The sequence below is a fragment of the Zootoca vivipara genome, chromosome 2, assembly GCF_965207765.1.
Source record: "Zootoca vivipara chromosome 2, rZooViv2.hap1.1, whole genome shotgun sequence".
NCBI lineage: Eukaryota > Metazoa > Chordata > Lepidosauria > Squamata > Lacertidae > Zootoca > Zootoca vivipara.
Window position 1 is genome coordinate 69,460,344 of NC_142584.1, and position 16,747 is coordinate 69,477,090.

Consider the following 16,747-nt stretch of genomic DNA (forward strand, 5'->3'; position numbering starts at 1 on the left):
TGCTTACACGTTTTTGCCCAGTGAGAAGATGTCCTTCCGTGATAAAGCCTTCTCTCCACTGTGAGTCTGTTGCATCCAATATCACAACTATGGATGAATACTATGCTATTCAGCCCTACCATTAGGCAGAAGGAGAAGGTTGCCTTTCTGGGGAGCCTTCTGAGCCATTCCTCCAGAGCTGGTACCTGGGGTGGGGGGGCGATTCTTGGTTTTTGCAGGACTGGCTGCTTGCCTGTCTTGATATGCAGGCCCAAAGGAGAGCCTGCGCAACTGGTCTGATGCAGGGATGCCAAAGAATCATGTCACTTCTAGTGCTTTATTAAAGAAATGTGTGAACTTACCTGCAGCGCCCTGCTCCCTTTATAGACTCAGGATGGATGCCAAAGCAGCAACCAGTTCTCATGACTTTCCCGCATGCAGGAAAGCATTTAAGCATTACTTATACATAAAGCAAGCTATGAAAGCTGGCATCAATAGCCCTTTCCAACTCCCATCCATCTCCCAGAAAAGGGAGTAGCTGACAGTGAGCCAGTATGAGAAGCTGCCCCTCTCCTAACTACCTATGTACCCCAAACCCACAGATAAATAAACCAGCCAATCAGCATATATCAAAGCAATATATCAAAGTATGTGAGGTCATTCTTGCAGCAACAAACAATTAGTCTCAGGGTTATTTTGACTACCAACACTGCCACCTTTTTCCATAGATGGTCCCTTGGACCAAGTGAGCAGGCTGAGAGAATTCTAGACTGGACCGGGCAATTCTGTCCAACTTGACATCCTTCCGCAGGGCTTGCAAGATGGAGCTGTTCTGCCTGGCCTTTGGTCTGGGCCCAGTTTGACCCCCCTCTATGGGACCCTGTAAGTTTCCTCTTTGGCCCTTTTATCAGCTCATGGATAGCTGGCCCTGATGAATACTTGAGGTTCCCGACCCCTATGGTTGTAATCCGTGGGCAGTCATTTAATTTTCCCCCGATTTTAATTTTTAAGCTGTATTTTAATCAATTGTTTGATTGTGCTTTAATGTATTTGATATTTGATGTTAGCTGCCCTGAGCCCGGCCTTGGCTCAGGGGTATAAATAAAAAAATTACTTACTTACTTACAATTCAGCAGATATCATGTGTGCATGTGCATGCACTGCTCTGCTTACATGAGTCGCGGTGGCTCAGCTGTCCCACTTTGGTTATGGCCTAACCCTGAATACAGTTTGTTAGAGCGAAGCACTTTTAAAGATCAGCTAGCACCAGAGTAAGAGGTGGAAGAACAGGTGCAACTGTAATCTGAAAAACATGCATGGGTGTAGTCAACTAAGATTTACTCAGAGTAAACCCTTTACAATTAATGGACCTAAATTAGTTATGACCATAAATTTTAACAGGACTACGGTGAGTAAAAGTTAGTTGAATGTGCTTAGGTGCGCTTAACTACATTTTAAATGAGATCCCCCCCATTACCTGAAGGAGTGTCTCCACCCCCATCATTCTGCCCGGACACTGTGGTCCAGTACCGAGGGCCTTCTGACGGTTCCCTCGTTGTGAGAAGCCAAGTTGCAGGGAACCAGGCAGAGGGCCTTCTCGGTGGTGGCGCCTGCCCTGTGGAACGCCCTCCCATCAGATGTCAAAGAGAAAAACAGCTACAAGATTTTTAGAAGACATCTGAAGGCAGCCCTGTTTAGGGAGGCTTTTAATGTTTAATTGTTTTATTTCATTTTTCTGTTGTAAGCTGCCCAGAGTGGCTGAGGAAACCCAGCCAGATGGGCGGGGTATAAATAATAAATTATTAATTATTATTATTATTATTATTATTATTATTATTATTATTATTATTATTATTATATACCAACTCTGAGACTATTGTTCCTGTGGTATGCAACCCAGGACCCACCTACTTCAGTGCAACTCTTTTACGCTTCACTTACCAAGGTCTTCGTCGGACATCGTACAGGTCAATCTTATTGGGCATCCTCCAAGGAGTGGCTGCAATTAGAAGAGACAATTCAAGTAACATTAGAAGTAGCACAGCTGATGCCTATACAGGGGAATACAAACAGTGGGGAAGGAAGGCAGCAAAGGGTACATGTGGAAGCCCACCTGCTACAAGTCAATGGCAATAGAGCTGCTTATTCAAAAAGTGTTACCAGTGGCTAATTTAGGCTGGCGCAGGTGGTTTCTCTGCATAGGGCACTGAGCCAAGGGAACACAAAATTGAGAAGATCCATAATCGAGAAGATCCATTTAGGGGAGCCAAAATCCTGCCTTGCACAGGGCGCCATATTATCAGCGGCGGAGGAAGCCGCTTGGGCGCCTGGGGCAGAGTGCCCAGGTGCAGGGCAAGCCTTCCATAGGGGCAGGGTGAACTGCGGAGCCTCCGGAGTCTGCCTGCCTCTTCCCACTCAGCCACCCTACAGCTGGGGGGGGAGAGGCAGCAGGCGGACCATTTGGGCAATGTGGAGCCTGTGGGCATGGCCCTGTGGTGAGTGCCACCCGGCATTTTGTCACCCCCCTCAATGGTGACACCTGTGGCTTACCGCACACACACCCGCACCCCCTTCCTCTGCCCCTGCATATTATGAAAGAATACCAAAGTCCGCCCCTGGTGTTATCTGGCAACAAGAAACAATACTACAGTCCAGTGAGGATGAATTCATATGGATGTTATTGATGGGTGGGGTAAATGCAGTTGTAGGGGCAGAGGATTGTGGTCCCCAAATCAAACTAATCACATCTAGCCATTGGCCCATACAGTGAAATCCTGGATGGAATGGGAAAACAGGAAAGGAAGGGATGTGTAGCTATCACTATCCTCCACCCTAAGCAGCTCTTGGTACATGTTCTGTTCGTACTGAACCCAATAGTGAAATCCAAACAGGACTAATATTCAAGGACAATGATACAATGGGAAAAGCTGTCCCCACCCACTTCCTCTACTCCAACTACACCAGACACATTTCGTACCCTTACATGTGTAATTATGGTGTCATTGCTCAGGCCCATATCAGTAGGCTTCCCCATCTTTCACTTTAGAATGGCACAAACCTGGGTAGAAGCGAGTCACGCCTGTGGCACTCCCAAAGACTTGCCATAGCAGAGATGGATCTTCTTTTCGGTTTTCAACAAATACATCCTCCAAGGCGTCAGTCCAGTTAAGTTCATTAAGGATTACTGTGGCTGCAAGAAACAAAAAGAAAACAAGATTAGTGCGTCTAGAATTTGGACACCAAAGGGCAGGTGTATCCCTTTCCTGTAATTTAAAAAAAAACAAACACACACACACAAGATGCTTCTACAAAGCTATATGGCCACAGAGTTGTGGAACTTCTTTCTACACAGCCCAATTGATGGAGTTGTTGAGATGTTAATAATTTGTTGAGTTGTTGATAATTCCAGTTGAAGAATTATGATTGACAATGCTCATTATCCCTGATTGTTGGGCTAACTGTCAACAGTCCCTTCACAAGAAGCAGCTGCATGGGAATTGCTTCAAGTATATTCATGACTACACCTTGCCATTACTACCAGTGCTACAACTGCACTAGTAGGAAGACCAGCCAGGTTAATAACTTCATGAGTAACACTTATCAATGTATCTACATCACCAAACACCATCAAATGTATTTATTTGTAGTACTGGGAACTAGCTGATACTTGGGTGTTGGTTTTAATGCACAGGTGGTGTAAATCATGGGTAGGCAAACTAAGGCCCGGGGGCCGGATCTGGCCCAATTGCCTTCTAAATCCAGCCAGTGGGTGGTCCAGGAATCGGCGTGTTTTTACATGAGTAGAATGTGTCCTTTTATTTAAAATGCATCTCTGGGTTATTTGTGGGGCCTGCCTGGTGTTTTTACATGAGTGGAATGTGTCCTTTAATTTAAACTGCACCTCTGGGTTATTTTGTGGGGCATAGGAATTCGTTCACCCCCCCCTCAAAATATAGTCTGCCCCCCCCCAAGGTCTGACGGACAGTGGACCGCCCCCCTGCTGAAAAAGTTTGCCGGTCCCTGGTGTAAATCATGATATTATCTGTCCCATCAGATTCAATAAATAGCACAGAAAAATCCCCAAATAGGACTGGAATAACACTAAATTGATAATATTTTGTCATTTCTTCCTCAAAAATGGAGACGAACCCAGTCCCAGTAGTGTTTACATAATTAGATCAGTGGCAGAGGTTTTTTTGGCCTTCTTTTGTAGCATGTGATACATACAGATAAGCAAACGGAATTATGAACTCCTCATGCCACTCGCACCAGGAATATGAACTCAATTGTACTATTGAGACTGAAGATTAGCTTTGGGTTGTCCCCTAGCACCTCGCAGATATGCGCACTGTCATACCCTTCTCATGTGAAGCCACTCCACAAATCCACAAGTAAAAACACCCACCCCACCCCCTGACTGGATGAAAATTATATTCCAGGCATGAAGAATATCAAAGCCTTCTGAAGAATAAGAGTCAGCGCACCATGAAGCGCATTTGTCCCTCTGGCCACCCACAGCAGATGGGAAATAAATTGCCTGCATCCCCTTTAGGAACCACATCCATCCCAGTTTCTCCCCTCTAAGCCAGTTCCAAAGAGACATTGAATGAAGGGGGAGGGGGAAGACCCTACTGGGGTTGGTCCCATTCTGCATTCATGGTGGCCCTCGCGTCTAATGCAAAAGCAATTAAGATGCCAGCAAACAGAGGTTTTAAATTATTCAGCTATTAAGGAAAGTGATAAGCTCAGAGCAGCCTGACTCTGTGATTAATCAGCTGGGGCCAGGATTTAAGGAATGTGCAAAAGAACAAGGCACTTGGTTACTTGTCGCTGCCAGCCTGTTCTTTCTTTCATTTTTTTTTTAAAAAACTCACCCCCCCAACATGCCTCTATTAACAGCACTCAAGGAGAGAAAATCAAGTGGAGAATTTCCTAGAGAGCTGCAGTCGGAGCCGAGGCGGGGAAGGTAGCTTTTGAGCACAGGTTGGCAAGATGAAAAAGAGGTGTGAGCCCCACCAATCATCATCATTCTAGTCATCCTCTCATATTCATTCTTCGAAGATCACACATTCTTTCTGCAGCAGAGGATTCAGAGCTTCCTATGAACAATCAGGAAACACACCTGGGGGCAGGCTCTGAGAAGGGCTCAAAGTATCACAGAAAAGCATCCCAGCATGCATTAGCAATTGCTAGAGTCATGGTCAAGGTGATAGATGCATGACTTATGCTATGACTTTGTCAGTAGCTCTTTTTTCCAACTAGGCTTTTGGATAGGTTCAAAGCACAGGTAAAATAACTCCTTTCCTGCTTCCTGATGCAGTTCCTGTGGGGGGAAAACTGGAGTTTATTGGGTGAAAGCTCTGGCCTGATTTCCTAGATGTACTCATGTACATCCAGCTGCTGTATCCATTATTATGCACATGCATTTCTGGGGCTGTAAAGCGATCCCTTTGCATGCACCTTTGAGATCACGCTCCCTAAAGTAGGGGAAATGGCTTCGACCTTCTTTCGTCAGTGCTTGGACGATGACTCAGAAGGGATTTCATAAAGCTAACAACCACGTCGGAAGGTTAAAATAAAACATAAGAGATACTTCTTTCACTAGCTAGTGTCAAAGAGTTTATCTATGGAGCTGTATTGTGGTGACACCTGAACATGGGCAAGCATGCCACACCGTCCAGCTCTGAGGAGGGCTTTAAGCAATGGCTTAAGAACTGTGCCTTCTAAACAGACAGTAGCAAAAACCACAAACAACACACTGCTGGAGAAATGGAATGAGATGAGTGGGAAACTAATCATTTTTATTTGTATGCAAAGGCAGGCTAAATGGTTATTACAGGTGTTCTTTAATGCAGCCACTACTTAAGTAACATGCTGTTGTGTCTGAGGTCAATGGATAAGAAGACGGCACACTTCAAAATGTAGAGCAACTGCCAACATAGTGGGTCAGAGTGTAAATACAAGATCAAATGTAGCTAGCTATAGTCAAAGGCAACTATGGGGTTGCGGCACTCATCTCGCTTCAGGCCGAGGGAGCCGCTGTTTTCCGGGTAATGTGCCCAGCATGACTAAACCGTTTCTGGTGCAACGGAACACCGTAATGGAAGTGCAAGGAAACGCTGTTTACCTGCCCACCACAGCGGTACCTATTTATCTACTTGCACTGGCATGCTTTCGAACTGCTAGGTTGGCAGAAGCTGGGACAGCGCAATGGGAGCTCACCCCTTTGCGTGGATTCGAACCACCGGCCTTCTGATTGGCAAGCTCAAGAGGTTCAGTGGTTTAGACCACAGCTAGTTGCTAACAACACGTCTATCGTCTCCTGCCTTCTGACTCCTTCCTTGTGCAAAGCAGTATGGTTAATTTTCATTCTACAATTCCATTGTGAAGCAGTGCTATGAACAGGGGGGGGCATATGTGTGAAGAGTTCTGATAGCTTGAGGATCATTTGGTATTTTCACATTTATTGCTAGAATAGTTTTATACTACTCTGTTTGTTCTGTTTTGCAATCTCCTGCTCTCCTTTCATTTATGCCCTTAAAAGGTTCCAAGGCTGTGTTTATCTCCCAAGCTTGAGCCTGGAATCCTGCTAGAGAAAAGTGGTATGGGGAGTCTTAGGATAAATGGTGCACATGGCCAGGACTTTGCAGTTGCAAATCACTCCTTGATGAGAATGCTTTCAAGTAGAGAAGCGTCCCTCAGGCTATTGCTACATGTGGCTGTGTTTTAATGTGTAGTTTATATGTGTAGTTCATTTATATCTATATAATCAGGAAAACTTTACTGAAAAATAAGGGGAGACCATAATTTGTTTCTTACAAATGACATCTCAATTGAAACATGAAAATGCAGAACTCCATTTCCCCCCATTTTAATCTGACAACTACAGTCTTGGTTGACACATTAGATGTTAGACTGATGCTATACGACTGAACATAGTTTTGAGCTATGAACCTAGGAGCAGTATTAGATGTTCTTTGCTTGTGTATCAGGCACACATAGAGACAACATTTTGGCTACATATTTTCCATTTATGATGGAAATTTCCCTCCATTGTCTAAATGCCTCCCAGAAAACCTTTTCCTTCACAAATTTCAAAACAATAATTGCAACAGAAATTCTCTACGGGGAGCTGGCTTCAGCCACCAGGCCCAAAATAATGATGTTGGCAAATGTGACACGAAGGCTTGCAACATCAATCCCACCATGTGGGAATACCTTGCAGATGACCACAGTGCCTTAAGACAGACAGTCTGGTTGTGTATCCATAGCAATGACCAGAGGAGGAATGACCGCTGGGAGGAATGCAGAGAGAAGAAACACCATGGTGCATCTGCAGCAGCACAACCAGACGCCTTCATCTGCCCCAGCTGCAACAAAAAATGTCTCTTCCTTATCAGTCTCTGCAGCCACTGTAGAGGCACTGTAACTCTCCCATGGTGTGACTTCACCCCCAAAGGTACACTGCTCCATTGTCTCCCGAGACAGATGTATGCCATGTTAAAGTCTGAGAAAGTAAGGCAGCTTTGGAGAAGCAATTAGAAAGCTGGCAAGCAGCCAAATTGGCTGGACTACGTGACTAAAGTTCGCCCAGCAACCTAGAGGCCTAGCAACAGGCTGTGATTGGATGAAAGTTCCCTGATAAGCAGCATGATACTGCAAGGTCGTTGTTGGGGAGTTTTGAGAGAGTCTGGAGATAGTTGGTGTGTGTTAGATGAGAGAGCTGTGTATGGTAACTTGTATGGTATGTGTGTGTTAGATGAGAGAGCTGTGTATGGTAACTATTGGGTTTTTTAATGAGCCACTTTGTGGGTGCCATATAGGACTGAAAAGCAACATATAAATATTGCTATGAATAAATACCCAGTTTTCCAAACTGAAGATAAAGCTGCAATTTGGCTGATTCAGCATGGAGTAACCTGCAGAAAGACCCACTGGTTTGTTGGCTGGCTGATTAATAAGCACACTGTCCTGTATGATTTGGATTCATAACAAAGTGGCACCAGCAAGATTATTCTATTTTTTTCTAGCTTGGACACTGAGTGGGACACACAGCCCATACAGGAAGAGAAGGCTTTGGGGACCCTGAGGAGATAGCAAGCAAATGCATCCAAGTATAATTCCTTTGGTCATATCAGCTACAGATTCTTAATGTTAACTATTAATGAAGAATATGGTGTCATAGAGTTGTTCTAAAAGATACTGACCTCACAGGCTGTTGGCGAAACGGTATCAACAATAAAGCAGCTTCCAAACAAAAGCAGCCAGTATCACAGTGAATAATGAAAATGCTCTTAGGGCCAGTCACTTTCAAATGTCAGTGCTGTCAAGAGGATGGATTTATGGAGAGGGTGACAATTGCCCAATGCCATTCTTTCACACAGCTTGCTTGCTGCAGGAGTTTGAGTGCATGAGGTCGAAAGCATCTCATGTAGCGAATGGCATCAATTCTATCTGGCTTCTTTGAAAGCTGACACTTGGAGGGCTTAGCCTTTTGGCACAATGGATCCTCCCCTTACTTCAAAGTGGTGGTGGAGCTCTGCAAGCACATCTTCATTGCACATACATTGGAAGCCTCCATCAGAGCACACACAGAACCTTGGATTGGGGGCAGCCAATCATCATCATCATCATCATCATCATCATCATCATCATCATCATCATCATGTCATTCTTTCAAAACCCTGAAAAACCCATGTTCTTTGACATCTGGTTAGCAAAATGCTACTGAAATAAAGGACATGCTATTGCATCATGTTTTTTTTTTTTGAGAAACAGCCTATATTTAGCACTTCCAGAAATTCTTCCTTCAGCAGCCTCTTCTCCCTTGAACGTCATTATTCTTGCTACCCTTTGATCAAACCCCTAAGGATCATTACAGACAGATGAATCACACTTCAGATACTTTTATTGAATTCTGCTTCTTTACTCAAATAACTTTATTCTGATTACCACAACAATTTTGACAATTCTGGTGTGCTGGGCAATTTTTGCTTTCATGTTCAGTATAGTATCAGGGCTACGTTCCTGGTGCTACCGTTTGCAGATCTCTCTTTAGGGTTTGGGTTTTTGTTGCATATTGTCCGAAAACATTTTAGAATAATAGCAAAGATAAGGTTGATGACTTCTTATCTGGACTTCTGAATACAAATCTCCAAATTTACTCCAAATTTGATGAGTTGTAGAAGGCCCTCCCATAATCCAGCATAATGCCTATCAAACACCTGGCTGTCACAGCCAAGTGCAAGTTAGAGTACAGAATCACTATCAGCTGCACAATTACTGAAGCCAAAACAGCTAAGCAGGCATTGGGAGAGCAGGTATAAGGTAGGGGCTCGAGGAAAGATGAACTAGGGCAAAGGACTGGTGTGCATGTGTGCGCACAAGCTGCTTGGTACTCAGAAAGAGGGAACCTCAGAAGTCAGGCAAAACAGCTCTGATCAGAATGCTGAGGATTGACCAATGACCTAATAGGAAATTCATACAGGTTTTGCAGCCTATCAAAAGTTAGGCAATTTCAGTTGCCACATATCAGTAATTTTTGAAGGATCAAGTATTCCACTCATCTTGCACCTACATGTACATCTGAAAAATCTATGGATACATCTCCCAGTTATCTGAATTTCTGATTTTGGGGCATAAGGGACAGGTACATCATTTCCCCATCTAAATAAATCACGCCTGATTTCTGTTGGAAGACTAGTGTAGTAAAATGTTCATTAAATTTAAGGGGGCTTGTTTTGTTTTGTTTTAAAGAGGCACTTCAGACACAGTCTGTTGAGAACTTGTTCTGTAAAAATCTCTTTTAAATGTTTGGGAGTTGTAAGAGTTCTGTGCAATTCCCTGGTGAATTTTGCTTCAGGCCTACAGAGCATCCATAATAGCAGCTGAAATCTGCAGGTGTTCAGAGTTTCTGAAATGAGCCTTAACATATCTTGTGCTGCATCCTCAAATATTAGTGGCCTTTTGTGCCTCATTTCCCCTAATGACTATAGTGTTTTGCCTCATAGGCAGGATTTGATGATAAACCTGCTAATGTTGGGTTCGCAGCCCTTACAGTGTCAAGCACTTTACAAAACTCCTACAAATAAATAAAGGAAATTCTTCCATTTAAATAACTCCATAGGCACATTTCTTGCTACTGGCATAGTAAAATTTTAAAATAATTACTATTTAATTCAAGTTTGTTCAGGCATGCAATACACATGCACATAGAGCATTTCTTCTCCCCTCCCCCACTTCTCTTTCCTTTCTAATGCTGATTTACCTGCAAGTATGGGGCAAGAGAAACTACTCATTCATTCAGGTTTCACATGCCCCAACATCTCATTCAAAAGCATTTTTAACCCTGTTGTACTGTTATACACTTCATCTGCAATGTTTGCAGGTGACTGATTTATGCCAAGAAGTAGGCCACTATTGTGTGTGGATGCCACATGCTAAAGAGCTGGTGCACAACAGAAACTATGTCAGTGGGAGTTTTCCTTCTAGGGCTAAGAGCAGCTTCTCAGGATATGTAACATATGGTAGTGGGGTGAAGGGTCCATTTCCAATGAAACTGAATACCTACTCAAAATGCTTTAAAAGCCACAAAGACATGATTGCTAACGACAAGTTTAGTATCATAGCTAGTTTGGGCCTAAGTGAGTTTTTGGTACGCTTGAACTCTGTGTCAGTAAATGCTCTGGTCCACTTTGTGGCTTGTACAAATCAGTCCCTAGAGAAAAATGCACAGGGCACTTCCCCAATTGAGCGTGATCAGCGCACATGCTTTAACTGTTTTCTATATTTGCAATTGCTTTTATGTGTGCTTTATTATATTGTGAATTGCTTCAGGATGCCTCATGGAAAGCGATCCATAAATGAAATAAATGCATGCTTAATAAAAAGAGGACTTCCTAAGATCCCCAACTGGGTAAGCTCAAAGGCCTCTGCAGAGGTGTGGCGCTCTGCCAGGCTCCTTCACCCTTTGCCTTCTTAGCACACCTTCTCTCTCCCCTCCCCCTTTTGATTTTCCTGCCTCCTTGCAGTCGATCAATGAAACATTACATGGTGTAAGATTCTGCATTACCAAGACTGAGAAAAATGCTTCATGTATCGATTTCCTTCAATCATTTTATACAATGGAGTGGAGAAGGGAAAGCAAAATATTAATCTTTCCAAGATCTCCAACAGCCTCTCTCTCATTGCATCCAGTTAGAATGGGCAGTAACCACTGTGGCTTCTCTCCAACAAAGCAACACATGTTTCAGCTTTCTAATGGACCTGAGGATGGGGTGGGGGCTGCGTGATCATGCTGGCTGTCCCTACCCACATGCATGCATGGCAGCAGTGTGTTGGAAGGCGCCTGTGCATACTGACTCACACACACAGGCCCCCAAATTCATTGGCTTTGATAGCATGGAACGTCATCACAAAACTAGAGACTTGGTCATTCTTAAAACAGGGGCGGGGAACCTGCAGCCCTTTCCAGACGTTGTTGGACTCTGACTTCCATTAGCCTCAGCTAGCATGGTAGATGGCCAGGGCTGATGGGAGTTCTAGCACAACAGCATCAAGAGTTCTATAGGTTAGCATTCCCTATTTTAAAAGGTAGCCCCACAGAGAGCACATTACAACACTTCAAGGCTGGACATAATGAAGCCCTGTACAGCAGTAGCCACCAGGCCACCTTTCACTAGGTATGGCCACAACTGACATATAGGTAGAATTGAGAAAAAGGTGGCACATGGGCCTTCTGCACCAGATCCAGAACAGGAAAATAATGAAGAAGGAAATGCGGGGCCTCCTGTGTTAAATTGCATCAGTTAATGATTGGGGTTTGTACATTTGGGGATTTCTATCTGTCATAGTAAGCAATGCAGGCCATGAACCTGTGGCTTTGGATCAGAGTCAATATATTTTCTTAACACAGCTGCTTTTTGCAGGGAACACCTTGGCTGCATATACAGTCTAAGCCAGGCATCCCCAAACTTCGGCCCTCCAGATGTTTTGGCCTACAACTCCCAGCACCCCTAGCTAACAGGACCAGTGGTCAGGGATGATGGGAATTGTAGTCCAAAACATCTGGAGGGCCGAAGTTTGGGGATGCCTGGTCTAAGCAAACATTCCTTATTGAAGGCACACGAGCAATCATTGTTCGTCAAATAACACCCCAAACAGGTTGCCTACAACAATAGATTTTGTCTGTTTTAGGGTCCAGGTGGTATAACCAGTAAGATCAGGGCTAAAGAACATGCAAGAACAGCCTTGTAGAGCAGGGGTTGTCAATGCGGTGCCCTCTAGGTGTTGTTTTCTAGGTGCTGTTGGACTGCAACTTTCACCATCCCTGACTTTGGTTATGCTTGCTGGGCTGATGTGAGTGAGTTGTAGCATTTGGAGGGGACCATACTGGTTACCTCTTTCACTTTGGCAACTATCTTCATGTGAAAAGCAGCTCAGAAAGGCAATGTTCACCATTTTATTGCAGACTCCCCCCCCCCAAGTCTGTGATGATGGAGAAATTGCTTCCCATGTGGTTTCCCATGTGACAAAAGCGGAAAGGTTTCAGCTGCAAAACACATGGAACAATCCTGAGACTTTAATATCTTGTCCCTCCTGTGTGGTCTCTGATATACACAGTGAAGCTCAGCCCTCCTGCAACGGATTTCCCCAGTCATTTCAATGGAGGGGACAACTCTGCCCAATGAATGGGGAAGCCTACACAGGTGGGAGTTCCAAATGGGCATTTGTAGACATACACTGTCTGCTTTGGGGTGGCAAAATATGGGCAACCCTAAGTGAAGTGCATTGAACACCACACTCTTTTTCTACAGCTTTAAAAATGTGATCGATCATGTCTTTACTTACTGTTTTATTCTTTACCTAATGATCATCATATATTTTTTTTATTGACTCAGAGATGAATCCCATACTGACACAGAGTTTACTTAAACAGTCAGTTCACATTTCTTTCAGATCTGGTCCTGAATCTTTTTCTTTTTTAAAAACTATTAATGTATTACAGTGGGAAGAGGCTATTGTATTTCTGTTGACAGATCTGATCAGTAGTCACTATCTCAGTAGATGTTTCTTAGAGAAATACACACCCTTCCCTATGTTAATATGTTAATATGTTAATATGTTATCAGCCTATGACTTCCTGTTTCTCTTATTTTGTGTAAGTTTTCATGAAACAAAATGGCTAGTTTCATGAGAAAAGATTCAACGTATTAACAGTTTATTGACAGATATCAAAGCAACATAGCTTTATAGTATGTCAGACTACTTATAACACCAAAAGTGAAGAAACACATAAGGAATTGACATTTACTCTTGGCTTATCGACCCAGTATTATGTGACTAATACTATTCTGACAGCATAGTGGAGCAAACAACCCTGGACATTCATACTAGATGCTGAGCATACTTTTAGGCTGCAATAGAAAACAACAATAGCCAACCTGGGGTAAGTCAAACTGAAGCCAGTGGAGCTCCTGTCTGAATAGACATGTACAGGATTGCACTGTTAGTAATGCATAGAGTCAACCCTTCAGAAGAGCTCAAATCAACCTGTGCAAAAAACATGTTTTAAAAATAAGCCAAAGGAAAGTCCATTCTAAGGAGAGTAAAATCATGTGAAAAATCTAGCTCTTATTGCCCAATGAGTGTGATCAGTACATTTCCCCCATAACTCATGCAAGTTGTTAACAGTGTAACACACAGACACACATTAGCTAGACAATGGTGGATGGGGATAATGCCGGTGTGGGGAGATACTACAGCCTTGCACAGTTGCAATGGGAGCACAGCTACTCTTCATACTTCTCCTCCCCCCAAGAAACCTCCCCACTTTAAATGTTACAATCTGTCTCTTGGGAAACTCCTTTTAAACAAAGTCATCCTTCAGGCTAAGAGCTATCATGCTGTCTCTAATCTAATATCACTAAAAACACATCTGAACAGCAAGATAATACTCTCTCCAGCCTGAGATGTCGCTCGAGAACCTTGTTTCTTGCAGCCCCTTTCTCATCCAGACACATCCCAGGTTTTCCTCTTTCTGAATGTTTTTGCAACTTGGATTTGATTCCCCCCCCCATCCAGCTTGTGCTCTTTCCCTTGGAAGGGACCCCATTGTGGGCCTAACCTGGAAGGCTCAAACCAGCCCCTCCAGCCAGGCAAGGAGAACAAGAGTCCAGGCCACGCCCTCTCCCCACCCTTCCCTGGCAAGTGATTACAGATTTAATTAAACCTGGTGCAGTAAATAAAAAAACATATAAAATGCAATTTGTGTGTGTAGCGACGGGTGACTATGGAGGGTGTATTATTAAATGTTTTAATTAGCATGCCAGCTCGCGATAGTGCCCCTCGATTGCTTCAGTGCTGAAATCCTCAGACAAGAGTAGAGGACTAGGAATGTGGCATACAAGCTCTGGGTTGGCAAGTCAAGAGGAACAGTTTGTTCATTTCAATCCCATTACAACCTCTGCTTGTGTCTCTTGCAAAAACCACTGCTGCTTCCTACCACCCATAACGGCGAATCAACGGCTACATATTAGGGATATTTTGCTTTACACACAGCAATGAGAGTTTTGAAAACTCCATTCTCTGCTTAAGGTGGCTTGTCTTTATAGAAGTGAAATCAAAATGTAATATGCACAGCATATTATATTTGTTTATTATGGCCAATACAAAATGTATTTTTCATGTTTCATTGCTACAGATTCTGAAACTTTATTTTCAAAGTCTCTATCTGCCAATCAAATATTTAATGTATTTGCTTACAACTCATCACTTCTATTTCACAAAAAGTAATAACTTTCAACTGTTCGCATGTGCTGTGTAGCTGAAATCTTTAAATCAAGCTTTGACAATGTCAGTCTTTTTATACCTCATATTGCAAATGAGGGGATGGGGTGGATAAGGACTGAGGATGAGAAAGAGAGAGCAACTTGCAAAAGGGCATCCAGTGAGTGCATGGCAGAGACAAGATTCAAACTTGATTTTATTTGAAGTGCTTCTTGATTTACAGCTCAGTTTCTTAGCCACTATGCTACCCCAGATCTTATAGCCCTGTCTTCCTATCTGTGTTGTGGGCTCACATTCCCTGCCCCTCTCCCAGTGCCAACTAAGTGGTTAGCCTGCATGTATCACTTCTCTCCTTTGTGTTAATTCAGCATCATCATGGGGATTGGACATGCATGAGAGATAGCATCACTGGTATGGCTGCATGTAGTTAATACTTCATGCTACATTCTTTTATGGTACATTCTGTGTAGCACTATGGAGACCCTAGCATATTTGCAAAAAACAAAACAAAAACTTGCCTAGTTGCACCTGTCATAACTCTTTTCTGGGACAGGTTAGAGTGCAATACAAAAGAAGGGGCATTGCTTCTTTGCAATTGTGGTGAAAAAGGCACAGGAAGATTAAATAGGTAGGGGCTGTCCTTGGTGCTGAAAAGACAGCTACAGCCTGTAGACGGAAAAGCACTTTCCTTTTCAAATAAGATGAAGTTTAATGAGGAAGAGCTCTGTCACAGGCTAATATACTCACAATTTTCAGGCTCATTTAACCCCACTACTTAGAATGTCTTTGTGGATAAATGCCGAATAAGGCCCACACAAACTTAATGTCGTCTGGCCGGTGACCCAATTCCCAAGGGCTAGAAAACCAGCAGCTTTCAGGTGTTCAGTAGAAGCAAACTGGCTATCTCAACATGGGGGAAACCTCATCTGAAACTTGCATAAATTATGGAGCTGAGGAAACACGGGAAAAAGATTTCTACTCTGCCAACGGGGGGGAGGCTCCTTTAATCATTTTGGGGGAGTAGGGGCTCTAGAGCTCATATAAATGTTTGTGAAGGGCATGCCCATTGCCAAGACTTCCATGTCAATGCTCCTTGTTTTGTTGTACTCCACTGTAAATGTGGGCAATGGAACAACCACACAACAGCCCAACCCAGCATGGATGTATTTGACAACCAGGACATAGTTCCTTCCCCACCCATGGAGAGTGAGGGCAACATAATTGACTTCATTTGCCCTCAGTAACGTGATTATGCAACCCAATCTGATTAGCTGCATAATGCTGTTGTGAGGTCACTGAATTTTCTTCATGCTCCCTGATGGGCTCAGACCACTTGGGAAAGGAGAATGCTGGGGGTAAAAAGAGGAAAAGAAAAACACTGGGAATGGGGGGAGGGGACAAGCAAGTTGCTTCCGCTTAAAAGCTACCTTTTTGGAGTTTAGGGAGGAATTTTTTTTACCCCTCTGAAAGCCCCTCCTTTGCCTCTGAAACATCTGAGTGGAACAATTTACCACAGTGCTAAATATATTCCAATTACCATTCTCATATATAACATTTCCTTGTGCAATTATCTATAAAGGACCATAACAGCATTCTCTATTTTCCTGTTCTTGCTGAAGAAGGAAAAGTAGGTTGCTTCTGCGTAAGACTATCATTCAATATGTGTTGCCTTCAAAATGTATAAATTTCACATTATTATTCAGGCACAGTAGTACCAGAATAATTAAGGTTGCATCAGGAATATAATGGGGGCTAAAACATTTAATATCTTCAAAAGTACACGATCAATCTTAATGAAACTTTCTAGGGGGTTAGTTCCAAGGACTTTTCAATTTTCTAAACAGTTATGGTTTACAGCACTTGAATGTTAAGGGGCATGTGTTGGGTTTCTTATTTTTTTAAAAAAATGAGAAATGTGTCCCAACTCTCTTTGAAGCATATTTTTGCAAAACGCTTAAAGAAAACTCTCAATCTGCTTCAC

General features: G+C 43.2%; 1 protein-coding gene across 1 annotated transcript in view; it reads right to left on the reverse strand.

Moving 5' to 3' along the window:
* The window catches only part of CACNA2D2 (calcium voltage-gated channel auxiliary subunit alpha2delta 2), a 525,358-nt gene that overhangs the window by 120,834 nt on the left and 387,777 nt on the right, over positions 1-16,747 (reverse strand). The window contains exons 7-8 of the mRNA XM_060271531.2: positions 3,038-3,169; positions 1,921-1,978 (exon numbers count right to left, since the gene is read on the reverse strand). Of these exons, the coding sequence (XP_060127514.1) occupies positions 1,921-1,978; positions 3,038-3,169 (190 nt within the window). The remainder of the gene's footprint in view (positions 1-1,920; positions 1,979-3,037; positions 3,170-16,747) is intronic.